We start from the raw sequence: 26946 nt of genomic DNA, 5'->3' as shown, positions 1-26946 counted from the left end.
TGAAGTTTGGTCCTTTTACAGCATCTTGCCATGCGATTACATTTGTTCCTGACCACCAAGAACACTCACGGTAACTTTTATTGAGTGGAAAAAAAGTTAGCTTGTTTATATTATGCTAACATAGCTGACTGTTTTCTTACCCCTGACTGTCTTCACTACTAGAGCAGTGCGATATGGCCAAAAATATTTATCACGATATATATTTGAAAATTTGCGATAACGATATAACTGACGATATAATTGATGCCAGACAAAATACAACTCCACAACATTACTAGCACAAAAAGACAACCTTCCATTTATTTTCACTTAAACAAGAAGCTGGTTTTTATGTACATTAAAGCTTTATAAAAATGTAACAGTGCAAATGCAAATTCCTTGCTGAAAGTTTAACCAAAAGGCATTTCCAGTAGAAATGGGCTGACATATCCTGAGCATAACCATGTATAATATCCACTGAAGTTAAAAAGAGGTGCTTTGCAACATTAAACTGCAGTGTGCAGTACCTATTTTTCGGACCATAAGGTACACGGGATTATAAGGCACATTAAGCGAAACAAAGCAGTCAGATAAATCAAACTTTATTAAACTCATTCTTCTTGCTTCCTCCACTTCTGTACCATTGATTCGTTAATGCTGTATTCTATCACAGCTGCTCTATTCCCATGTTGTTGCAGTATATTAATGACTAACCTTGTATTGTGGATGGATTATCTCAGTTGTTCTCCTGACTGAAGTTTGGTCCGTTTACAGCATCCTGCCATGCGATTGCATTTGTCTCTAACTATCAGGAACCTTAACATTAACTTTTATAAGTGGAAAAGTGTTAGTGTTCGTCCTCCAGCTTCACTGTTTATGTTATGCTAACATAGCTGTGTCACTAGCGATCACGTAGCACATCATTATATACCAGCTAGCCCAACTTCAGTAACCCTACAAACGTCACTGCTGTTTAGTTTTCTGTCTTCATTTATGCTGGAAGTGATAGCAGAGCTGTACGTTTTAATTTGTTTCCAAAACCCCGCAGTCAGGACATGCTATATTGTATTTAGATAGAAGCTAGCGAGCTAACTCCCTGCTAACTTCTAACTCCGTTAAATGTTATAAATTCCGTTTTCATGGATGCCTGGATGTTAAACTCAATTGTTACACCTGGTAGAGCAGAACGCTGATCATTTTATTAAAGATGAAAGACTTTAGACAGTTTTTCAACTCTCAGTAATGCCATACTTTGTTTGATATATGGACCTGCAGCGGAGTTTAGGTCCAGACACGGTTAGTGACATCAGACTGAACAATCGGATTGAAATCCTGCAGGAAGACCTTAAGAGAATTATGTATAAACAGATGTCCACAAACCTCAGTGAACTGAAGCAATGTTGTACACAACAGTGGACCAAAATTAGCTAACTAGCTATAGTCATGTGACCTTTACGCTCTGGCTTTTAACACATTATGACCCAAGCATTTTGGATTTATCTGAATTAGTTAGTATTGTTTTAATTCTTCTATTTTATTGTTTCTATTGTTATTATTGTATTACACTGTAGTTTTTAATTTTATTGTTATTGTTAAGCACTTTGTGCAGCATCGGCTGTTGGAAATGTGCTATATAAATAAATCTGACCTTGACCTTGACCTTGACCTTTGATGTGACCCGATAATGAAGTGAGAGACTGATAAAGTCATACTGAAAATTATTATTTTAAGTAATTAAAGGGTTCTGTGAAAACTTTCTTTTCCATATGACTGACAAAAAGTGGGATAATTCATACCAACATACCTAGTCAACATAGAAAAGCTCCCAAATGTGCCTGAGTAGCCTCCTGTTTTCATGTTTTTATATCAGTTTAGTTCTCGGGACATTGCAACAAAAGAAACTTATCTCATATTCATAACATGAGGTGATGACTGATAACCAATGTTTTTAACAACTAGCATTATAAAAATGGCATCTCAAGATTGGGATATGCGTAAAAGTTTAACATTTTGGCCTTACAAAGGTGTCACTGACTGGGTTTTGGATGTTTTTGAAAAGATGCACGTTAGGTCTTCAGACTGTTACACTCTGATTTAACTTCAGATTAGATAATGAGGTAATTGTGTCACTTGATTTAACAAGAGACCAATCTAACACATAAACTCATTTACAGAGATCTCATTCAGCACACAGTAACGAGCTGACAGTAAAAATAACGGGACTTTTTTCTAATGTTGTTTGCTTGAGTAATGAAACTTCATTGGCCCACTTGCTGAATCCCTGTAGAATTCTCGATAAAAGCTGATCCCCTAAGCAAACAGCTTATCATACCTTTAGCATTGTTTGTTTTCGGGTAAATCTGATTGTTCGCTGAGTAAATGAAACAGTTTGGTTAAAAATAGGTGGACCTATTTTTTGCAGCGTTATGGCGCCGCCTCCGTTCTATGCGTAAAGACGCCTTAAGAAGTGGCAAAGCAACTGATAATCTAGACAGGAGACGCATGAGCACGGCTATTCGTTGATGGCAAAGAGATAGACGAAACCTGAGCTAGTTTTCCTCCCGACCTTTTTTCCTTCTTTATTTCTTTTTTTAATATTAAATTTCCTTCGTGTAGTTTTTCCTTCACGCGATCTAATCGCAAACAAGTTTTTAGCTTGTGGTGAAATGGTTCGTATCTCCGGGAGTCGGAGTTTATTAATGGGATTTCTTTCACTCCTGCATCACCCGAGGACAGCTGGACAGTGAGCCGGAGGGCGTCTGGAGGCTGGATGGACAACATGTCTCCACAGCAGCAACAGGACAGCCTCAGTCGAGGCGGCGCGCAGCAGGAACACAAACGGGTACGTTTGCGCGTAAGAGTCTGTGTTTTCACTCACCTTAGCAGACAGTTCTGCTCTTTTGAAAGTAAAGACAGACTTCCTTCTAATTCATTTCTGTCTAATTACATCGCGTGAAAAGGGACAGCCTACTCACTTTATGAATGAGTGTGTCGGTTGGGAGGTTAGATCAGTGTGACAGGTGTTCAAACAGCCGAAGCAGCTTTTGGGAAATTTTGTCAGTGATAGTTTTGCAGTTCTACAGGAGGTCAACTTATAAGATTAAAAAAATAAATCAAGGTTGTAAACTAATGAGTGTCTTCAAGCTCCAGTAAAACACTGATCTAAACAAAGTGTGTCATCAGACTGTTTTAATAACCTACTGATTATTAACGTTGGTAGCCTGTGATGTCATTATTACATCATCTCAAGATATTCTGCCCCTTTTCTGATTTTAATTTTCTTTTTAACTCATGGGTCATAAGAAGAGTAAAATAACTTTTTAAGTTATTTTAATCAATTTATTTTACTTATTAAGAAATAAAAACTTCTTAATGCAGACATTAATACATGAACTTATAGAATGAATAGATTTATAGACGTAAATTTTAGTCATGGCCTTGTCGACAAAATAAACACTTAAAATGTCATAAATTCCTGTATTTGTTTAGATAATTGTGGCATTTAAACGGTACGTGTGAGTTAAAGAGGTGTTCAAATGTGGTGTGTCTTGTATACACTTCACATTTACTCTTTCTGCAGGCTAACTACTTCATACATGTGTTCAAATGCTAATCAGATTTAAAGGGTTTTATTGTTATCGATTATCATCCCCAGGCTGTTTAGTCAAAGCATGCGTTTCAGTTTTACTGGTATTAACTATTCTCTGTGTACCGAAACCATTTCTATGATAAATGCAGTGTCTTCTGTATTGGAAACAGTAGCTGTCAGTCCACAGCTAATCTATTCTGATCATCAGGTAGTCATTCAAGTTTATTTTGGAGTAAAAAGCATCAAATGTTTGTTTGTTTCAGTTTGTAAAGATAGAAACTGTGAAGAATTGTAGCTTTATGTGGTGCAGACAGAATTTGACTCTGTTTGTTATGCCAGTGTCGCAAATCAATTGTTTTTGTGTTTGTTTGTATTTCATGATGGTCTAAAACTATCCCGCTGACAATTAGACTCAGAAGTGTCACTACTTTGTGACTCTTTGTGGTGGTAATTATCCGATAAATGAGTGGAGGTTTACTTGCAGAAAATAAGACAAAAGGCAGATGGCGAGAGAATTCATATCACAGATTAACACGTTTTTAAAAGTTAATAATGATGATATTATACACACACCAAATATAGTGTTCTGCTTTTTTCAGAGCTATTTCCTTAGGCACACTGTCCTGTACAGGCTGCCATGGGCGATACATCAAACATCACTTCATTTATTTAAAGCTTTTTTAATCCTTTACTGAAGTGAGGAGGAGACAGAAAAGTGGAAATAATTAAACTGTTACCCATCAAATATCAGACTGTTGTGTTCAATGGACCACGCAGTATTACTGCCACCACTAAAAATAACCTATCAATTAATTAGATCAGTAATAAAAATAGCTTTTAATTATTATAGGTATACATATTGTTCCATTCATTGAAAGTATTTTTTCCCAGTGATTCTTCTCTGCAGTTACTGTAAAAAGTTGTGGTACAAAGTCTTCCTTCACTGCACAGCCAGCGCTCTGTCCTTGGTTTAGTGATAACTGTTACACATCAGCTGTGCTTGATGAATGTGCTGAGTCAAAAATGCAAAAATGCAGAAACACGGTGTCAGTGTAAGGAAAACGGTTTGTGTAAATACTATAAACTCTGGTGGAAAGGGCAGAAAGCTGCATGAGCAATTGTCCTGTTACATTAGTGAGTTCATCATCACTACAGTTACTTTTTAAACTATTTTTAGGTTATGTTTATGTTAGACAAATTGGGGGTTTTTATAGTCGCTGTTTCCCACAGTAAACCCACTTTTTCACGGAAGCTAACATTGGTGTATTTTTAGGACTGAAAGGTAACATTGTAATATTGTAACTGGAGTACAAGGAATGTTTCAGCAGCCTGTGACCTAGCTAAATCAATGTTATTACATTGTGAAAAATGTGTGGACGTGCATGGTGGATGTAGGATGAAGACGGACTGAGGTTTTCCCACATTTAGAATTCTAAGGTTAGTGTTTGGACAGAGTGACATCACGAATTAACACGAAATGATACAGGCTTTCGTGGTCCCCAGAGGATGAATCCTGTCAAGCTTTGCAAGGGATTGCTACAACCCTGCCAGGAAAGGTCACATGACCAAGCTGGCACTATAGCTAGTAAGCTAATCTGCTTGATTGTCAGGGAAACAAACCATTATAAATTAACTGCTAAACTAATAATTACACTTTCTTCAAACATCCAGAAACACATTAATGCATCACAACAGAAGAACTTGCCACTGCTACTGATAGATGTCTTCTTATTTGAAATAAGCCAATGGCTCAAAAAGCCAATATCATTGATATTAGGCTAATTTAGCGGCGTTATCCCCAAAAGTTATTGCAGTTAACACAGTTGCACCATTCTTTAAAAATTTTCACAGTCACCAAAATGCAACCTGACTGCACTTTTAGCTAAATATGCTGCTCACATTTGTTCCTGAGACACATTTATATGTGAAACTGTTTATATGAAACATGATAAATACCACTAATGACAAGCTAATTATGGTCAGTGGAACCACTGTAACCTCTTTTAGCCTGCTGACATTAGCAGTAGACTTATGAAATCACAGAATGATGGAGCTGCTAGCACGATTAAGAGCTTGTTATCTTTAAAATGTGTTTTCACACTTTTCACATATCTATGACTTACATGTAATAACTACACAAAACAAAAGACTACCTTAACCCACTTAACCTGTCCAAAAACCACTGATCAATGTATTAGCTGATTGTGTTAGTCAGTGTGGTATTCTGACATCCAGTGAAAGAACTGTAGTTATGTAATGTTTGTTTGCAGCCCTGTTTCATGCTGACAAATCCTTCTACAATTAGATTCAATGAAACTTTAATTATCCTTATGTGGGAAACCTGGGTAATCAGATCCTGTAAAGAAAAACAGGATATCAACATGGTCCCAAGCAAGTGAAAGTAGGAAGGTAGCATGAAAAATGTTGTTTTTACACACACTGGATTTTTACTAACATGTGAGAAAGGTCAGAACTGTCATGGCAAAAACAAACAGAGGCTGCTGTGAAATGCTCTGGCATTCCTTTGTGTTTTAAGCTCAGTTCTGCTGTCCCTGTCCTTTTGGAGGCCATAGTCAGCCCTGATGCTGTGATGAATGTGTTGAACATTAGGACACTTGCATAACAAATGAGGAGAGTGTAAACATCACATAAGCATCGAGTCCAACTCTCAGTAAGCACTCACTAAGCAGTGTGGTCAGATATTGTGTGAGTTGCAGTACTAAACCAAAACTTTAAATGACATTATTTAGGTAGATTATCGAGGCTGACAAGCATGTCTCTTTTTTGTGGCAGACAACTTCGCAATTGTTCTTACGATACTTTTTCCACCATTGCTATTTTTTTTTTACCATTCTCATTTCTTGTGAGGTGTTATTCTCTTACCAGCCAATCAGAAACAACAAAGCTCCATATACCATACACAGTCGTAATTTTTAATTGCAAAATAGTTTCTTTGATGGATGCCATGTGGTATGAATGTCACAGTAAAAATGTGAAAAAATATTGCGTATCGAGCTTTGTAGCTTTGCATTAATAATGCAATTTTAATATTAGAAATGTTTCCCTCCCCCTTCATCAGCCATCTTTCTCTTTTGCTTTTTTAGCGCACAAAGTCTCAGAGTTACCGGCGTCAGTCCGCCCCATCTCTGGTCATCACCAAGGCTCTGACCAGGTCCAAGACTCTCTCCAGGTACTGTAAAAGACATGGTCAGGCTGACTCTGGTATCTATGTTTCATTTACTTTTCACTGTAAAGCTAGTTACTGGAGCCACCATATGATCTTAATATGCGGCACCTGTATGTCACAGTGTTTGTGATTTAAAGCAACAACCATCTGCATTGATAGTTAACAGCTTTAATTGTAAATTAAATATAAGTCTAAAATTATACTAATACAATTTAATTGTTAGCCTTGTTTTTTAAACCTTTGTAGACACCTTTTGACAAAGAACAGTAAAGACACTGGTCATCGGAAACACTTGAGGTTGAAAGTCTTTGAGCAGAGATAGATTTAGTGTCTCCAAAGTAGGGTGAATGAGTCACATACAACCCTCTCAGAAACCCTCTTGCAGCCCAGGCCACTGATGAAACCCTGAAGCCACACTCTCACACACGTGCACACACACACGCCCTAAGTGAGGTGTTGGATCTGTTAGGATAGATAATCCTCCTGTTGCCATACTTATCAGAGGATCAGGTAGCTATTAATAGCCTCTGTCTTTGAACATATGCACTGGGAAAGTGAAGAAGAAAACCTTGTTAAAACCTAATAGTAGCTGGTTCACACCTTCTTAGCATGTTTCCAAGCTTCACTGTGATTTTGTCCAACAAATTCACCACTTGTGGATGGTTTACATACACTTATCAAAGGCATAAATGTCATGGTAATTTTGGGCTTTTAATGTTTTCTTTGAACTGTTCTTTGTCCAAAATTATTTAGTTTTTTCTCTAATCCACAAATACACTGCACAAAAAAATAAAAGAACACATCAGAGTTCTGTGGGGGGAAAAATCACGCTGGACATGTGGACTGAGTAATGTGTTAGGAACGAAAGGATGGCAGATCGTTTGATGGCAATTCAAAGAAAACTCTGATAATCAAAATGAAAAAAGAAGTGGCAGGCTGTCACTGCTCATTGCAGCAACTTAAAATGATACTCAGTAGTTTGTGTGTCTCATGTGCTTGTGTGCACGCCTGACATCTGAGTTAATGAGACGACAGATGTTCCTGGGGGATCTCCTCCCAGATCGGGACCAGGACATCACTGAACTCCTGGACAGCCTGAGGTGCAATCTAGCAGCTCCAGGTGGACCAAAACATCATGTCCCAGAGTTGTTCTATTGGATTTAGCCCAAGCACGGCGACCAGTCAATGGTATGAATTCCTTCATCCTGCAGGAACTCCCTGCATACTCTTATTATATGAGGCCAGGCATTGTCATACACTAGGAGGAACCCAGCATCACTGGCCCAAAGATTTCATTCTAATACCTAATGGTAGTGAGGGTGTCGTTACCCAGCCTGCAGAGGTCCATGCATCCTTCCATGGATACACCTCTCCAGACCATCACTGACCACCACCAAACTGGTCATGCTGAACAATGTTACAGGCAGCATATCATTCTCCAAAGCTTCTCCAGGACCTTTCACATCTGTCACATGTGATTTGAGTGAAACTGATTAATGGGTCTAACTGTGCAACCTCTGTAGGGTCCAGGTATTACCTCATGGTAGCAGTAGCGACACTGAATCTAGCTAAATGCAGAACTGGTTAAAAAAAAACAGTCACATAAGATGAGGAGGAGAAAAAAGGTCAGTGGTCTCCAGCCGTAAAACCATTCCTGTTTTTGGGGTTGTGTCATTGCTCCCCCTCTGGTCCCCCTGTGGTTCATTTATTAACACCGAAACACCTGAAACTGATTAACAACCCCTCTGCTATTTAACTGACCAGAAGTTTATCCCAAAGTTTAATTGACTTGATGTTATACTCTGATTAAGAAAATATTCACTTTTTACCATTCTGCCAAGAAAATTGAAATTAATTTTAATTGGTTGGTTTCCTGGCCACCTGGAGACTCTGTTGTCCTGCTGGGAGACTTCAATGCTCACGTGGGTAACGACAGCGAGACCTGGAGGGGCGTGATTGGGAGGAACGGCCTCCCTGATCTGAACCCGAGCGGTGCTTTGTTATTGGACTTCTGTGCTAATCACAGTTTGGCCATAACGAACACCCTGTTCGAACATAAGAGTGTCCATAAGTGCACGTGGCACCAGGACGCTCTAGGCCGTAGGTCGATGATCGATTTTGTAATCGTATCAGCAGACCTGCGACCATATGTTCTGGACACTCGGATAAAGAGAGGGGCTGAGCTGTCAACTGATCACCACCTGGTGGTGAGTTGGATCAGGTGGCGGGGGAGGACGCTGGACAGACCTGGTGCACCTAAACGCGTAGTGAGGGTGTGCTGGGAACGTCTAGCAGAGGCCCCAGTCCGCGAGATCTTCAACGCACACCTCCGGCAGAGCTTCAACAGCATTCCAAGGGAGACTGGGGACATTGAGTCCGAATGGACCATGTTCAGCGTCTCCATTGCCGAAGCTGCTGCATTGAGCTGCGGCCGCAAGGTGGTTGGTGCCTGCCGTGGTGGTAATCCCCGAACCAAATGGTGGACACCAGAGGTGAAGGGAGCCACCAGGCTGAAGAAGGAGTCCTATCAGGCTTGGTTAGCCTGTGGGACTCCAGAGGCAGCCGACAGGTATTGACAGGCCAAGCGGAATGCGGCTCGGGCAGTGGCTGAAGCAAAAACTCGGGTGTGGGAGGAGTTCGGAGAGGCCATGGAAAAAGACTTTCGGACTGCCTCGAAGAGATTCTGGCAAACCGTCAGACGTCTCAGGAGGGGAAAGCGGTGCTCTACCTGCACTGTGTATAGTGCTGGCGGAGCACTGCTGACGTCGACTGAGAAAATTGTCAGGCGGTGGAAGGAATAATTCGAGGACCTCCTTAATCCCACTGACACATCTTCCGAGGAGGAAGCAGAGTCTGGGGATGAGGGGAATGACCCGCCAATTTCCGGGGGCGAGGTCACTGAGGCAGTTAAACAACTCCTTGGTGGCAGAGCCCCTGGTGTTGATGAGGTCCGCCCCGAGTTCCTGAAGGCTCTGGACGTTGTAGGGCTGTCCTGGTTGACACGCCTCTGCAATGTTGCGTGGAGATCAGGGGCAGTACCTGTGGACTGGCAGACCGGGGTGGTGGTCCCCATCTTTAAGAAGGGGGACCGGAGGATGTGTTCCAACTACAGGGGGATTACACTCCTCAGCCTCCCTGGGAAAGTCTATGCCAGGGTGCTGGAAAGGAGAGTTCGTCCGTTAGTCAAACCTCGGATACAGGATGAACAATGCGGTTTTCGTCCTGGTCGCGGAACACTGGACCAGCTCTTTATCCTCTCCAGGATACTTGAGGGTGCATGGGAGTTTGCCCAACCAGTCTACATGTGTTTTGTGGACTTGGAGAAGGCATTCGACCGTGTCCCTCGGGGTGTCCTGTGGGAGGTGTTGCGGGAATATGGGGTGTCTGGCCCATTGCTACGGGCCATTCGATCCCTATATAACCGTTGCAAGAGCTTGGTTCGCATTGCCGGCAATAAGTCGGACTCGTTCCCGGTGGGTGATGGGCTCCGCCAGGGCTGCTCTTTGTCTCCGGTTCTGTTCATAATTTTTATGGACAGGATTTCTAGGCGCAGCCAAGTGGCGGAGGGCTTTCGCTTTGGTGGCCTCAGAATCTCATCTCTGATTTTTGCAGATGATGTGGTTCTGTTGGCTTCATCGGGTGAGGGCCTCCAGCTCGCACTGGAACGGTTCGCAGCCGAGTGTGAAGCAGCGGGAATGAGGATCAGCACCTCCAAATCTGAGGCCATGGTTCTCAGCCGGAAAAGGGTGGAGTGCCCACTCCGGGTCGGGGATGAGTTCCTGCCCCAAGTGGAGGAGTTCAAGTATCTCGGGGTCTTGTTCTCGAGTGATGGGAGAAGGGAGCCGGAGATCGACAGACGGATTGGGGCTGCAGCTGCAGTAATGCGGACGCTTCACCGGTCCGTCGTGGTGAAGAGGGAGCTGAGTGTAAAAGCGAAGCTCTCAATTTACCGGTCGATCTACGTCCCTACCCTCACCTATGGCCACGAGCTGTGGGTAGTGACCGAAAGAACGAGATCACGGATACAAGCGGCAGAAATGAGCTTCCTCCGAAGGGTGGCTGGCCTCTCCCTTAGAGATAGGGTGAGAAGTTTGGCCATCCCCCGGATAAGCTGGAGGAGGTGGCTGGGGAGAGGGAGGTCTGGGCCTCTTTGCTTAGGCTGCTGCCCCCGCGACCCGGCCCCGGATAAAGCGGATGAAGATGGATGGATGGTTTCCTGGCATGGACCCAGCATTTAAGCATACTTATACATCAACAGGGTTGGGATCAGGGATTTGATAAGGCCAATTGAAATGTATGATTGCTTTATCTATTCCAAAACCAGTTTCTTTGTGTATTCAGGATGCCTTATTGTAAAACCCAGTTGTCTCCAAGTTTCAACTGTTTAGCTTCTTGGTTTGAAGTGAAGTTGAAGAAATTTTAGGTGGACTCATCCTTTTACACTATTTGATTTACTTTGTGCAATGTACCAGTACCATTTGCCGAAAAACAGCCCCAGAGCATGATGCCACTACCAACATGCTTGGCAGCTGGCACAACGCTCTTATGTTTGAAAGCATTACGTCTGTTCATCTGACCATAAAACCTTTCATCAGAGACATTTTTCTTGCCCTAATTGGAAGCTGAAATTTTACTCAAGCTTGGAGGTGTCAACTTTGGACCAGGGGCTCCTGTCTTTGTAGGCACCCTTTCAGTCCATGGTGTTATAGAAGTCGCTTCACTGTGGACAAGGACACTGGTGTTCCAGCAGTTTCCAGTTCATGGCAGGCTTAAGCCTTGAAGTTCATGGGTTGTTGCTGAACATCTTAACCAGTGGTCCCCAACTCCAGGCCTCGAGGGCTGGTGTCCTGCAGTTTTTAGATGTTTCCTTGATCCATCACATCTGATTTAAATGGTTAAATGACCTCTCCAGTTCTCCAGAGGCCTGGTAATGGACTAATCATTTGATTCAGGTGTGTAGACCCAGGGTGAGATCTAAAACCTGCAGGACACCGGCCCTCGAGGCCTGGAGTTGGGGACCCCTGATCTTAACCAATCTTAACCAATTTCCTCCCTTCTTCTCTCTGAGGATGACAGTTTGGGACTTGTCCCAGACTTTTGCAAAGTTTTGACAAATCATTAAATAGGTTTGCTGTGCAATCAGTGCACTCTACCGTTTAAAGAAATGATTAAAAGGCCAAAATTGTCATGACATTCATGCCCTTGGTGAGTGTATGCAAACTATAAAGCAACTGTAGCTCTACATTTTGGCACATACATTTATAGGGACTGGCACTTGTATAGCACATTTCCAGTGACCACTCAAAGCACCTTTAGACAAACCACATTTAAACATTTATTCATACAGTTTTTTATACACTTTATCCATCTCACATCAATATCCAATTTAGATTCATCAGCTACAGAGTAGGTGGGTCAATTCAGATATCAACGTATGAGCTCATATTGTATGTTGTGTGATAATAAATAAAGATAAAAAGAGAAGATGACGGGGTTATTTATTTGATTTTCAACAAAGAATTTTATAAAACTAGTCAGCAAGTTACAATGAAGACACCACCTGACTGCACTCTGTCAGAGTAGCTGTGATACTACTATGCTAAATGTGCTGCAGATAGTGCTGAACGTGTAAATCATGTACACAGTAGGTGTGGAGCTGCTCTGCTGGTGATGACACCATTTCTAAGTTACTCATAGGGTTGCTTGGCATGAAATAAAGACTGGAAAAAGGGTAAAGCGTTTGCCTGGTCCTGTCCAAAGGTAACCAAATAGGCTCAAAGCAGTCCTGAAACCCACTAATTAACACATTATTTTTTGCTTGTTTGGTCCTTACAAAAACTCAAGAATTTAAGGTTTATCAGGACTTAAGGTACAGGACTGATTTTTGGCGGGGTGCCTTTACTACGTAGACTCTTGTTCCCATTGGAACAATAGGATTAATTAGTGGACTTCTGAGATGCTGGCACAGGTTTATGAAGAGAGATAGCAGCACCACTCGGCCTTTTTCCCAAATTGTTTGAATAACAATTTGCGGTAGGAAAGTTAGAGAAAATAAAATCCTTCTTGTCTTCTTGAGCTTTAACGTGCATTTGTGGTGTAACAACAAACCCAGTTACAGTGGGGTTCAGAACTTCAAGTGTAGATTAAATGATTTGCACATAATTGTATTCAGTGTGGGTATATAAAACCTTTCCAAGGTCTGAAAAAATTTATTTAGTTTTAAGAAGCGAATGGAAGTGCATACTAGAAACACTGTACATGTGCAGTGAGCCACACAGTTGTAAAGCAGTTTAATGGGCTCTTTAAATCTGGTATCCACTTCCTTTATACAGCAGCATCTTAAGTACATGACTGTTTATGACTTGTCTCATCATGTAATTCTGTTTTTACTCAAATACATTTTAGGAATATTAAATACTTTTCAAGTGCGTTACAAGTGTGGTTGTTAACAGGAATCCCATTTTCACTAATTAGGGTTCATGTTCCTAACTTATATTACCTACGTACTTTTGTCTCCATCCTATTTCTTTTTTTAGTTAATATTAACTGAGTAATGCTTCATATAAAATGTGAAACAATTAACAGTATAAGTGAGATGCCTGAGAATTAATTAGTAGTTAATACGAATTGGAATTTATATTGTAAAAATAGCAGAAGAAAAAGGGCTAGACCAGTGAGGGAAAAACAAAAATGTCATCAATAAAACTTTTAAAAGTTCTTCTCTGGCTTCCAGAGTACTTCACTCGCACCCTACTCACCAGTGACTCCCGTGAACTTTACATAAGGGAGAGTGCTTTGATGTACTTGCAGGCTATCTTGTGTTGGGTGATTAAGGATGCCAGAAAGAGCCAGAGATCTGAAGTGAATAATCTAATAACAGAGACACTAACCTCTCGGCCTAAGAGGCAGAGGCTGACTCTTTTTTATTACCTACAGGGACGTCCAAAGATGCTTTGAGATAAACTAATGTTGTAAACCTCCAAATATCTTCTTACAAGACAGAAAAGTTTCGACCAATGAGTTAGCTGCTGCTTAGCATTATAAGTGAGTCACGCTGCTTCAAAAACAAGTTACTCTATTAAATAAGAAGTGGTAGCACAGGTCATATCAAAGTAATTATTGTAGTAGAACATTCCTGAGGCATGAAGCATTCAGGTGAAGGCTGTTTGCTCTTTTGTCTCAGGTACAATATTTATATTCAATTCAATTTTATTTATACAGCGCCAAATTACAACAGCAGTCGCCTCAAGGCCAAACCCAACAGTCATATGACCTCCTCTAGCGACTCCAGCAACAGTGGGAAGGAAAAACTCCTTTTTAACAGGAAGAAACCTCCAGCAGAGCCAGGCTCAGGGAGGTGCGGCCATCTGCTGCAACCGGTTGGGGTGAGATAATGAGGACAGGATAAGAGAACCGCTGTGGAAGAGAGCCAGAGGTTAATAACAAGTACAATTCATGGTTCCTACTCCCCTTTCCCATCAGATGACATACAGTTTATCTTAAAAATTAACATTTAATTTCAAAAGGGAAAAAAAGCAAACATTAATTACTTTTGGATTCTGTATGGGGTCGCAGTGATAGACTGTATATAAAAGAAGGATGTAGCGTCCTACAGTGTGACACTATTGTGAGAGTGCCTCGAAAGATTAACAGGTGACTTAGATCATCATGTAAATTAATGCTGTGTTTTTCATCTGATAGTATAACTCACTGATATGCTGAGATCATTTCAACTTTCAAAAATGTTATAAACCAACATATGAACTCTGAATGTTATCGTTTAAAAGTATTACAGTACAGTGCTACATAAGTTTGTTAGCATTTTGTGAAAGTGCTTAAATATGCTCTGTTTGTAAAGATCTTTAGTCATATTAAATTACTAAATGTGAGAAGAAATGAGTGGAGAGAATTTCACTGTTGTAACTGGTGTTCTTTACTTTTCTTTGAAATTCCACCCTTGATAAATGGATTGATACTTATACAATGCTTTTCTACTTCAGCTAAGCACTTCTGTTTTGCCTATAGAACCTTCACGCACCCTCACACTGTGATGCATTCAAGGCAGCTTGAGGTTTAGTGTCTTCCCCAAGTAAAACTTTCAGAGTAAAGTGATTTGGGGAGGGCCTGCCATGTAACTGAGCAGCTTCTCCTTGAAGGACATCACTTGCTTGTCATCTTTGATGTACTGCTGATGGTCTTCGACCTTGGTGCAATTACCCAAACTGCACGCTTTTGAACCACAGCAGACAATTAACACATAATGCTGGAATAGCAGCAGAGCAGGAAGAAGCTGCTGTTCTTCTAGTTTAAACAGAGCCAAAGCTTTTAATGTGAAGGGCTGCTGGAAAAACCACCAAACTCATAGAGAACCCCACTGATTAAGTGAAAGAGATGTATCATAAGTTGTCGCAGTGTATTGAGGTTAATCTGTTCCATTTATTCATGTTCCAGAGAAAGCTTCCTGGTTCCCATGTGTCCAGAGACGTGTCCGCTGATCCAGTCCTTCCTGACTAGTTCTGATAGGTCGTTTCTTCTCCAAGGACATGCTCAGTTAAAGACGGGGATGCAGACTCAGGACAGACACCTCTTCCTCTTTACTGACATTCTGGTGGTTGCCAAAGCTAAGTAAGCACAAGTGTGTGTGCTTGCGTGCGTGTTTGTGTGTGAGCATGTATTCATATCTTTGTGGGGACCAGAAATTAGAAGTTCACTATACTTGTGGATCAACAGCCCAAAATCCTGGTCCCCACAAGTTTGAAGGCATTTTTGAGACTCAAAGTGTTAGGCTTAGGCTAAGGGGCTAGGGAAAGCATTATGTTAATTAGATGTCCCACAAGATATGAATACCCGACGTGTGTGTGTGTGTGTATTCTTTTCTTTCTGTGAAGCAGATTAGGAACATTTTGGCTGTTCTTCCTGTCCTTCACACGGTAATTAGGTTAATGCCTGGGTGTAAGGTTTAAGTGTAAGGTGTGTGTGTGTGTGTGTGTTCCTAGGTCAGCCAACCACTTCAAGCAGAAAGCCCAGGTGCGTGTGTGTGAGATGTGGACGGCAGGCTGCATGGACGAGGTGTGTGAGGGTAGCACAAACCCAGAGAGGAGCTTTGTAATGGGGTGGCCCACCTGCAACTGTGTCGCTACCTTTAGGTATCACACACAAAGATGCACAGCAGTACTACACACATGCTGCACTCATACGGACACAAATATTCACACACACACATACACGGTGGTGAATTGTACTTATTTTAACACATTTTCTTTTATACCAAGGTGTTTAGAAGTCCTTAACATGGGCTCATTGTGATGTGGTTGACCCAGAAACGACATTTGTACAAACTTTGTTCACGCTGACGCTGCCTCACGTCAACAGCTGTGAAGGTGTTTATGTTTCCACAGAAAATATGCTGCTGATGCTGTAAACTTGACCTTAAATGCCAAAGGAACAGAAAACAGACAGGATGAGGCAAAAGAGCTCAGTGACATCCTACCGTGCAACCATTAACACATCAGGCCTTGTTCTTATCCATTATTTTCAAAAGGAAGTTCTGATTCCTGCTTTTATGATGAGGAGTAAAAGTATTTCATCGTGAACTGAGGTTCACGATATATACATATATATATATATATATATATATATATATATATATATATATATATATATATATATATATATATATATATATATATATATATATATATATAAGTGTCAATTTAAACATTTGAATAGTGGAAGAAGAGACTTTTTTGCCTTTAGCATTCTGTTTGTTTCGAGCTTCCACGTGTCTTGGAAGAGAGAGACATGCTGATCTTTGCCACAGTTGCCAGGTGATGTTATCTATATGTCCAGGGAGCTGATGAAGTTTGAGCAGCAGAGTAAGAATATAGGCCAAGAGGCGCTGATTGAGCTACAAAGCAGGATTTGATGCACCCTGAATCATGTCAGCTTGGTTAGGACAGAAACAAAGGGCAAGTAAATTTTCTGTTAGATATGTGACACTTTTTCTTTGTTCTTCTGTTTGTTAGCAGGGTTAGTCAAAATGTCTTGGACTTATTTGAATCTGTAGAATTTGGGGTGTGGGGTTTAAATGAGTATGTTTTGGAGTGTTGCTTTGCTCCAGGAAATCTTGGAAGAACCCATTAGCAAAGAGAAAAAGGGTAACGCCTTTATGTTTTGCATCAAATCTTCACTAAAGAAAAAGAAAATTGGGAGACATCAACTTGATGTTGTCAAGAGAAGTAACACCACATTGCCTGAAGTCATTGCAGGAATCCTACTCTGAAGGAAGACTAAGGCTGTTTTTTATGCTCACCGCTGACCCCTTGTCACCTGGAGCTGTGCGACAAATTTGACGTCACAACTGCTGGGACATGCCGCAGTTTAGGTCTTATTTCTGCACTCTGCAATGTCTTGGCTTTCAGTTTGGATTTCCTCTTTTCCTATATCGGCGGTTATGTGTTGGTATTGTCTGTGTGGTGACACCTATCGTTCAGGTGAATACTGCAGCAGCTACCTGAGCCTTAACAGCAGGCTTAGAAGTGGTTGCTGAGAACGTTAGCAACAGACTGTGAAGCAGCGGGTGTACTGTGGCTGTAAAAGTTTTATAGTCATGGATTAAGCAGTAACACCGTCTGCAGTAGTTTGCATATTTTGCGTGTGGCATGAGCACCAGCAAGACCCACAGAACAGACACATAGATCAGTGGGTTGCAAAGTGGTTTGCAGATCTGCGGCAACTGTGTGCAGACCAAAGCAACTAAATATCACACCCTACCTGCGTGAAGTGGATGTGCGAAAGGGCTGGGACTGAGATCAGCTGATCTGGTAGGCTGAGATTCTAGCTAAGCTTGACTTTGTGACCTGCAACCTGAAATTCTGCAGAATGCTGCAAGTTGCTGTACTTAAAAAAAGCAAAACAGTTAGTATTATGACCCACTCACTGACGCACATGAACGCACACACACAGTCTGCAGTGATACATGATGCTCTTTTGATGTTTGTGCTTCCCTTCAGCTCAGCAGAACAGAAGGAGAAATGGCTCGCCCTCCTTAAGAGGTACACTTCCTTCATGTGTCAACAAAGTATCGTATTTACTGTGTGTGTTAGAGAAAGAGTTATTCTTACAGGCACTATTTCCTTTCCAGTCGTATAAAAGAAGAAAAAGAGATAGAAGAACCAAAAACCATACCTGTGAGGGTGTACGGGAAAGGAATCAATACATTTGCTCTTGTAAGTTTTAAACTGTAGGGCCTACAGCTGATTTATTTGTGTATACTAGTACAACTGTAGGGTGTTGTTACAACTCGCAGTGCAGTGCGATGCTCTGTTCATCCTCCTCATCAGTATCTCCTGTGTTTCTGTGCTGCTTTTCCTGTAATTAGGCCAAAACGATCCCAGTCAGCAACTCAGATTCAACCAATGAGGTGATCCGCCTGGCCCTGCAGCAGTTTGGCATCATCGTAAGTAATAATCCAAAAACACTTTATTCATAAAGTCAATCCAACGTTTAGCCATGTGCTTGTTTGTAGTTGAGTATGAGCGGTGTTCTTTTACCTTAATACACAGCACCGCACCTCTGATTATTATTAAGTTGTCATGTTTCAATTCAAATGTCCAGTGTTTGGCTCTTTACCTATTTTATAATACTCACTTTGGCCATCTGATGAAAGAAACAGTGCCCGACCTTGCAAAAAGCCAGTGAAGCTCAGTACTGTGTTTTCTTACTTACCCCACGGTTGTGTGAACACAAACAGCATGTGAAAAGTCAAAAAGAATACGAATCTCTGCTCTGCCTGCTGTGGTTTTCTCTCAGGACTCCTTTGTGTATTTTGTTTTCCTGACTCCTTGACTCTTCATCTTTCTTTTTCTTTTCTATTTTTAGGGAAATATCAAAGACTTCCAGCTGTGGGTCCTCTCCAAAAGGGACAACGCCCCTTATCCTCTAATTGGTAGGTGAGCTTGGGGCACACTAGTTGAACAGACTGTCAGTTGTTTTTCTGTATTTAGTTTGTTTCCTGAACCAGCTGTGTGATTCTCTTCCTTTTGATCTTCATGTGCATGACACAGGGGTGAGATGGTTTTTTTTAGGCACACTAGTACCTTTCATCCCTGGAGACGAGTGTGATGTAGCTCCAGAGAGAGTGTGTGCTCACTCATAATGTGATCTTGTTTTATAGCAACAACACTGAGCCTTCAGGGAGCACTATTGTCTCTTCTTCTCTCTCTCTTAGGTCATGAGTTTCCCTTCAGCATCCACATGAGTCATGTGAGATACTCTCAGGGAGGAGGCAGGGATGCTGCTGCTCCACCTGCAGACAGACTGAAGGCAGAGCAGCTGCAGGTGTACAAGCAGTTTCAGTTCATCCTCAAGCCTCGACCTGTTGAGCCGCCACAACAGCACACAGGTAAAATCATCCATTCTGTGTCAAAGAAATTCAAAATAAAAATTAGAGCATTACAATTTCATGCTTTCTGGGCTGCTGTCATCTCTTCAGATTTCTCTGGGAAGCCATTCAAAAGGAGGCGCTCGCTCATCGCCTGGGCCTTCTGGCGAGGCTCTTCCTCGAACCTGAATGAGCTGTCCCTCAGCACTGCACGAGGCTGTTTGTTCGGCCAGCCACTCAGCTCCGTTTGTGCAGGGGACACTCTGCCAAAGCCAGTCATGGTGAGCGTGTGCACTGAGTGACAGAAAGCACACATTTCATTTGGTTCATGGACGTTTTTATTGACATCTTACAGATCAGCATGAATGTAAATATTAACCTGAAATTTTAACCTGTTGATACAATCTTTGTCACTTATTTTTGGGCAGTTTTCCCATTTTTCTTTGCAGAACCTCTCAAGCTCCATCAGGTTGGATGGGTAGTGTCAGTACACAGCTATTTTCAGAGCTCTCCAGAGTTGTTCAGTTGGATTCAAGTCTGAGCTCTGGGCGCTCAAGGACATTCACAGAGTGGTGCCAAAGCCACTCCTTTGTTATGGCTGTGTGCTTAGGTTGTTGTCCTGTTGCAAGATGAAGCTTTTCCCCAGTCTAAGGTCCAGAGTGCTCTGGTTTTCTGAAGCAGGTTATCATCAAGAATGTCTCTGTGCATTGCTGCATTCATCTTTCCCTCGACCCTGCTGCTATAAACATATTCCCACAGCATGTTACTGAAACCACCGTGCTTCACTTTAGGGATGGTATTGACCTGGTGATGGGCAGTGCCTGGTTTCTTCCAGACATGACACTTGGCATTCAGGTTAAAGAGTTCATCAGACCAGAAAACTTTGTTTCTCATAGTTTGAGTGTCTCTCAGGTGCCTTTTGGCAAACTCCAGGCCAGCTATCACGTGCTTCCATCTCGCTAATCTACACTGATGGATGCAAAGGTGGTTGTTCTCCTGGATGGGTCTCCTCTCTCCACAGAGCTGGAGCTTTGTCATAGTTACCATCGAGTTCTTGGTCACCTGTCTGACTAAGGCTTTTCTACCCTTATCTCTCAGAGTGGCCAGATTTAAGAAGAGTCTTCCTGGTTCCAAACTTCTTCCATTTATGGATCATGGAGGCCTCTGTGCTTATTGGGAACTCCCCCAGATCTCGGAGGTCTAAAGACAATTCTTTGGACTTGGTTTGTGCAATAAAAGAGCTTATTTTTAAGCATTGGCTGCATATTTTCACTGGCTTTGAGTTTGGGCCTTTTTCCTCATCTTGGCAAAGTAGGTATACAGCTCAATAACTCAATAACCTCAAATTTAAAAACTTTTTTAAAAAGTGTCCTAAAAAATTATGGTTTTGCTCAGATAAACAGTTTGATTCTCACATCCTGTGAGTTTATTTGCTTTGTGTCAAAGAAAGGAGCTTCACTAGCTCATCAACTCGTATTGAACTCCTTTTATGAAATTCTGCACGTTCCTTCAGAGTGAATAGAAATGAACACCAGCATATTGCTAGCTGGGGCAAACAATGGACTTATACCCTACACTCAGTACAGAACCATGGCCTGACTTGTTTGTCCCACAACAACCAGGCTGGCTGGATTATGCACTTGAATTCGGAAGGGAGAAATAACAGCTGACAGCAATCTGCAATTTACTGACATCTAGTGGTGAGATTTTACACACTGTACCTTTAAAAAAATAAACAAGGATGCCCTCTCTAATTTTTATCTCTTCTCTCTCACAGGACATGTTGACGTTTCTGTACCACGAGGGTTCGTGGACACGTGGGATTTTCCGTCGGCCGGCAGGCGCCCGAGCTGTCAGGGAGCTGCGGGATGCTCTGGATGCTGGAGAATCTCAGCTTCCTCTGACGCGAGACCACATCTTCATCATAGCTGGAGTCTTTAAGGTGGGAGATTGGTTTACAGCACCATGGTGTGCTCTTTGTGTATGTGAATCTCTGACGCTTACTGACCCACATCTGTTAAGACGGCATTAATCAGCTTCTTCTGCATCTTTGTAGTGTACGCAGCTGCAGGACAGCCTGTTCATAGCAGAGGAGCATAGTACGCTTGTTAATATAATCTAGACTATAATCTTGTTTAATCTGGAGGGATAACAGAGCCTCTGTGCATGAGTGCTTAAACTCGACAACGTCTTCACACAGCGCATTCAGTGTTAATTCGAAATAATTCTGTGTTATTCAGTGTTAATTGTTACTTCCAATTAACACTGAATAATTTCTTGTAATAATTTCTCTACTTTATATAAGAGGACTTTTTTACTCCGACTTAAACAGACCAACCAGAACCTACTGGATTCAGGAACAAAAGTTCTTCATACATGCACTCCCATCAATTAATCTGAATGTCTTTTTCACTGTTGTGCTGTTGCACAATTTCAGACTTGGGAATATGTATCTGTTGCAACAACAACATAGCACAGGACTGAATACATTGTCACATGAGCCAACGGGCACACTCAAGATTACAATGTGGATTTGTTTCCTAAGGCGCTCAACTCACTAAAGGATGATTAATTTGCAGAATGCCCTAAACCACCTATAGGTTCTTATCTACATCTATACAATCGGTGCTCCTGTAGCCTGCGTCATCTCCACAGCACCTACAAGCTAACAGGCTAGCTTACACAGCTTGACAACAAAGCAGTCGATAGTGATTTCAATTCAAGTACATTTAGCACAAAAGAAAAACTCTCAACTACAGCTACGTTTCTATTACCCCATCACATCTTCACATCTCAACTGATAGAGACAAGTTTAATTTGAATGTGCAGTTAGATTCATCAACAGGGACACATGGGCTGTATATTCAGGGTCTGCAGCCTTAAAGTACGCAGCCTCAACGGTCCTCAAGGGCCGCGTACTCAAAGACGGAAGTGTGAGGCTTGTGAAATGGGACGGTCTAGCCTCCGTCGCGCTGCCCAGGTTGCCTAGCAACCATGATAGCTGGAAACGTGTGGTTGACAGAAATGAAGGAGAACATATTTTGTTCATTTGTTTGTTTGTTTCTACAAGAGCTTTGTGTGATTTAATAAGTATCTGAGGCTGAGACCACAGGACTGTAAAACATGATTGTTGGGCTTCATATCTGTACTGAACAATCATATAAGATTAGCTAGTAAATAACAAATAGTTAATGTTGTTCATGAGACTAAAGTCAGTGTAAATATGATATGGCCAATATGATAGTTATTATATTAATCATTATTAGTTATTGCAGCAGTGAGTTTGAACTCTCAAATCAAATCACTTCTATTGTCACATCACATGTGGAGGTACACTGGTACAGCACATGTGAGTGAAATTCATGTGAGTGAACTCTGTGTCAAATACTGAGCTTCAGTAAAGATTCAAGTTGCAGCTATTCATAAGTCCTAACACCTTAAATCTTCACTCAAAGACACTCAAGTATCTTTGACAGTGTATATATAGATGTATTATACATAAGAGACAAATGTTGTTCCTTCAGTATGTATCAGGGGTGCAAAGCCTCACAGATGATGTGCAGCAGTGGGTCCCTCAGTCTGTCCTCACTCTGGACACTTGCAGTTGTCACACATGGAAATCAAATGTGTGATAAGCTGCAGGATTCAAACACAAGTGTGACTTATAAATACATGTTCATACTTTTATTCCACAATCAGAGAGAAAGAAAAAGAGAGAGAGTGAAGGACAGACAGACAGGTGACAGTCTCAGGTGTATACACTGCTACAAACAGGAGGATTTAGTGTTTGTGTTATTACGAGTGCTAAACAAGAAGAGTTCCCAGATGGTACAGTGGACACATGTGTGACTCCTCTGATTAAAGCATCTTTCTTTCAGCTTAACGAGTGAACCGTCAGCTCGTTCAAACACACATTTAAGTCCGTTTGGCTCGACACCACCGAACAGAGGCAGCAATATAACATAGCTAACATTAACAGTGCAGTGAATCGTACTTGTGCCGTGATATTCAGGACTGCAAACCGAGCAGCATCACTGACTTTCAGCTTGTTGTGTTTGTGGATATATCACTGACTTTAATTATCCACAAAATCATCACATTCTCTGTAAGATTAAGGTCAGCTATTGTATTATTATATTTTAAAGGCTTTAAAAGCAAGTAAAAGCTGAACGTACAAACATCGCTAATGGCAAATAAGTTTGCCGACATGTGGCCAACAGTAATGTTTTAATGTTCTTCATTATTAAACATTTGCACATAAATAAGTGACATAATATTCAGTACTTGGGGCGACCGTGGCTCAGGGGGTTGGGAATCGCATCTGTAACCGGAAGGTCGTCGGTTCGATCCCTGGGCTCTCTGTCCAGGTCGTTGTGTCCTTGGGCAAGACACTTTACCCTACTTGCCTACTGGTGTTGGCCAGAGGGGCCGATGGCGCGATATGGCAGCCTCGCTTCTGTCAGTCTGCCCCAGGGCAGCTGTGGCTACAACCATAGCTTGCCTCCACCAGTGTATGAATGTGAGAGTGAATGAATAGTGGCATTGTAAAGCGCTTTGGGTGCCTTGAAAAGCGCTATATAAATCCAATCCATTATTATTATTATTAGTAGTACTTACTTTTCACAGTTTACTCTTCAGCCGCTCCACAAAATTATCCACACCGACTGCCGCGCTATGAATTGTGGAATATGTTGGGCCACGAAGTCTACACTGCCACAGCCTTAAAATTCAGGGAAATGAAGGACGCATTTGAGGGCCGCATTTCGAGCAGCCTTTGAACTGGGACAGCCTTCGGCGCGCCACTGTGACGTAATCGGCCTTAAAATGAGGCCTTTAAGGCTGCAGACCCTGAATTGGGATACAGCCATGGAAAAGTTGCAGGACACCAACCCTCGAGGGTTTAGGGTGATACAGGTAGATATGTATCCACAAGATCAGAATAAAATGTCATTATGTTTTTTTGCATCAGGGTGTATTGCAATTTTCTTAAATTGCCCTTTTTTTATTGATTTTTTTTTTTTTTTAAGGGTTTTGAAACTGTTTGCTGTGAGTTTGTTGTGTGGTAAGCTCCTTCTAAGTATATTCAGAGTGCATGGTTTTGGCCCTTGGAGATCCAAGTTTGACACTTCAGATCACTCCTCTTTTTGATCTAAAATGACCCAATTATTCGGTTGAGAAACAGGTTGTCGTGGATTGGATGTATGATCTGTATGAACTCTTCAGAACTGTAATCAGAATGTGTGATTATGTAATGTTATAAAGGCTTGAGCTCGTTAGTGCCAAATAACAACAGTCAACTTAAGAGGCTTTATGTTATAAAGACCCCACAATAATAAAGAGAAAACCCCAACAATCACAGGACCCATATGAGCAAGCACTTGGCGACAGTGGGAAGGAAGATCTCCATCTTAACAGGAAGAAACTCCGGCACAACCAGGCTCAGGGAGGAGCAAAAGGGTTTCTTATGTGGAACAAAAAATTGTTCCTTTCACGATTGATATGTTCTTTCTTCTTTTACTGTTGGTGCATGCTTGTCTTTAGGATTTCCTGCGCAGCATCCCGGGCAGCTTGTTGAGCTGTGAGCTCCATGAAGACTGGATGGAGGTGCTGGAAGAAGAGGAGGAGGAGGAGGAGCAGGTGCAAGATGTACAGAGGTAACATACAACACGCTCTGTACTGCTTGAACATTAATCACAGGAGCTAAAACACATTTTACACAATCACTGTTTTGTCTCCCTGAAGGATGATTTGCCGGCTGCCCAAAGAGAACGCACTCCTGCTACGCTACCTGCTGGCTGTTCTTCACGGTATCCAAGGCAATGCCCAGGAGAACCAAATGACTACTTTTAATCTGTCAGTGTGCATTGCTCCCAGCATGCTCTGGCCACCTGGAGTGCCGTGTAGCCCTGAGGTGGAGGGAGAAGGAACCAAGAAGGTGAGTGTGGAAGATCAACAGCATCACATCAGAATTTTTGTTAGCAAAGTTTTGCTAAATGAATGCAATTGTGCCATACTGAGTCTCTCCTCAAGGCCCTGTTCAAAAAAATTTCTCTAAGGTGAAATATCAATTTAACAGCTTTGCAAATTGACCCAAACCTCAGACAGAGTTTGTCACTCCTATGATGACTTTGACTCGTAGGATCAGTGCAACATAATTGAATACATCAGTCTGGGCAGCTTCACAGTTCACTCACAAGGAAAACATTATTTTTACCTGCAGACAACAAAAACAGTGACAAAGAGCAGAGAAGTTGCCAATTCAGATCTGCTGGTCTGGGGGAAAATATCTTCCTAATGGAGACTAGGATAAATGAACCCACGTTCAAGTCTTTACTATGTTAGTTACAGAACGTATTAAGTTGATTAAACAGTCAACTGAAAGTTGTTTTTGTGTTAGTCAGAGCAGCATAACACTAAACACCTTCAAGGTTTTCTTACTGGAATGTCTGCTTCATAGAGGCTGAAAGCTCTCATTTCCAACCAGTTTGACTTCTTGTTTTTGGGACGGGAACGGAGCAAAGTCTGAGAAATGTTCCACATAGTATGAAGTTTTGTAACATCAAGTAGCTGCTCAGATAATTGGCTTACTGTAAATGCTTAAAGTGCTTTCACGCAGCCTTGAAGACTGGCATTCCGACCTATGTTACTACACTGGCTTAGTATCCACTTTTCTCTGCCTGTAGGTTTGTGAGTTGGTGAAGTTCATGATTGAACACTGTCAGGAGATTCTCAGAGAGGATCCCTCCTCCCTGTTCGGAGGGCCTCCACAGAGACTCAACAGTGAGGAGATGGGAACAGGTACCCAAACAAATGAGACAAATGTTTGCTCAAGGCTAAACTCTCACAAGTTGGAGAGCCTTTAATGAACTTTCTGTTATCTTTATGTCTAATTCATCACCCTGAATAATTGTGTTGCCACTGAATGCTTGAATGCTTGTTTAAAATGTCTACAGTCTTAATTGGTAAGAGTGCTATTATTTGACGGATAAAGTGTGTCTAATGGCATTTGAATTGATACATTTATGCATTGTATACTCATACAAGTTCCTCATGACATAGACATGGTATAAATATTTAAAGAAGGAGTGCCGAGCCCATTTGAGGGAGTGTAAACCAGGTTATTTTGATGTAGCTACAATTTACAGATGTCCACTAAATGAATCAGCTACAGACAATCATGTTCAAAAGATTATAACCAATTGTGGCCACAAGATGACAGTATTTCAAAGGATAGATGCAAACATCCTGAGAACCGAGCAGAGTTCTGTTTGAGAAGAAAGGAGATAAACTGCTTTCACTTAGTACTTTTTAATTGAGGTCTATCTTTAGATTTCACTGGACAAGCACTAATTGCCTTGCTTGCCCAAAATAAATGCTACTTGATCAGGTAGACCAATATATTTATTCAAAGAAGAGTTACTTCATTACAAATGAGTCTGCTAATATAAACCTGAAATCTGTGTTTAAGAGCATACCTGTCAGCACACAGTGCTCTTGTGTTGGTTTTACTGCATGCCATGTGAGTCTACAGGTATTTATTAAAGTCAAAGAAAAGAAACAGACCCTAAAACCCTAAACAATGTATTGTAGCATTATCTAGCACTTTTAATCCGAATTCCATTAACAGCTGTATTTTAAAAGCTGTTTTGGTGTGTAATGTTCTTTATTTTATGATCAAATACTAAAGATTTTTGTACAAAGTACATGGAAGTGCTTTGTGATGTTGCTAACCGTTGTGTGCACAGTGTTGAATAACAACATGAAGATGCTTTTGTGAGAGGCTCACAAAGGTTTTAAGTTAGGCTAGTA

General features: G+C 41.5%; 1 protein-coding gene across 2 annotated transcripts in view; it reads left to right on the top strand.

The window, feature by feature from the left end:
* The window catches only part of LOC113015974 (rho GTPase-activating protein 20-like), a 40976-nt gene that overhangs the window by 8020 nt on the left and 6010 nt on the right, over nucleotides 1-26946 (top strand). The window contains exons 2-15 of one of the 2 annotated variants that reach the window (XM_026158377.1): nucleotides 2716-2821; nucleotides 6673-6758; nucleotides 15207-15380; nucleotides 15752-15901; nucleotides 17768-17809; nucleotides 17899-17983; nucleotides 18136-18213; nucleotides 18636-18702; nucleotides 18985-19158; nucleotides 19249-19418; nucleotides 20915-21079; nucleotides 24679-24791; nucleotides 24880-25072; nucleotides 25821-25935. In XM_026158377.1, the coding sequence (XP_026014162.1) occupies nucleotides 2750-2821; nucleotides 6673-6758; nucleotides 15207-15380; nucleotides 15752-15901; nucleotides 17768-17809; nucleotides 17899-17983; nucleotides 18136-18213; nucleotides 18636-18702; nucleotides 18985-19158; nucleotides 19249-19418; nucleotides 20915-21079; nucleotides 24679-24791; nucleotides 24880-25072; nucleotides 25821-25935 (1684 nt within the window). In that variant the 5' untranslated portion in view covers nucleotides 2716-2749. Of the gene's footprint in view, nucleotides 1-1726; nucleotides 2822-6672; nucleotides 6759-15206; nucleotides 15381-15751; nucleotides 15902-17767; nucleotides 17810-17898; nucleotides 17984-18135; nucleotides 18214-18635; nucleotides 18703-18984; nucleotides 19159-19248; nucleotides 19419-20914; nucleotides 21080-24678; nucleotides 24792-24879; nucleotides 25073-25820; nucleotides 25936-26946 lie in introns of those variants that run through there. The other variant, XM_026158378.1, reaches the window with a different exon arrangement.

Source organism: Astatotilapia calliptera, chromosome 23, assembly GCF_900246225.1.
Source record: "Astatotilapia calliptera chromosome 23, fAstCal1.2, whole genome shotgun sequence".
NCBI lineage: Eukaryota > Metazoa > Chordata > Actinopteri > Cichliformes > Cichlidae > Astatotilapia > Astatotilapia calliptera.
The sequence above is the reverse complement of the archived record's forward strand: the minus strand, read 5'-3'. Positions and strand labels throughout refer to the sequence as shown.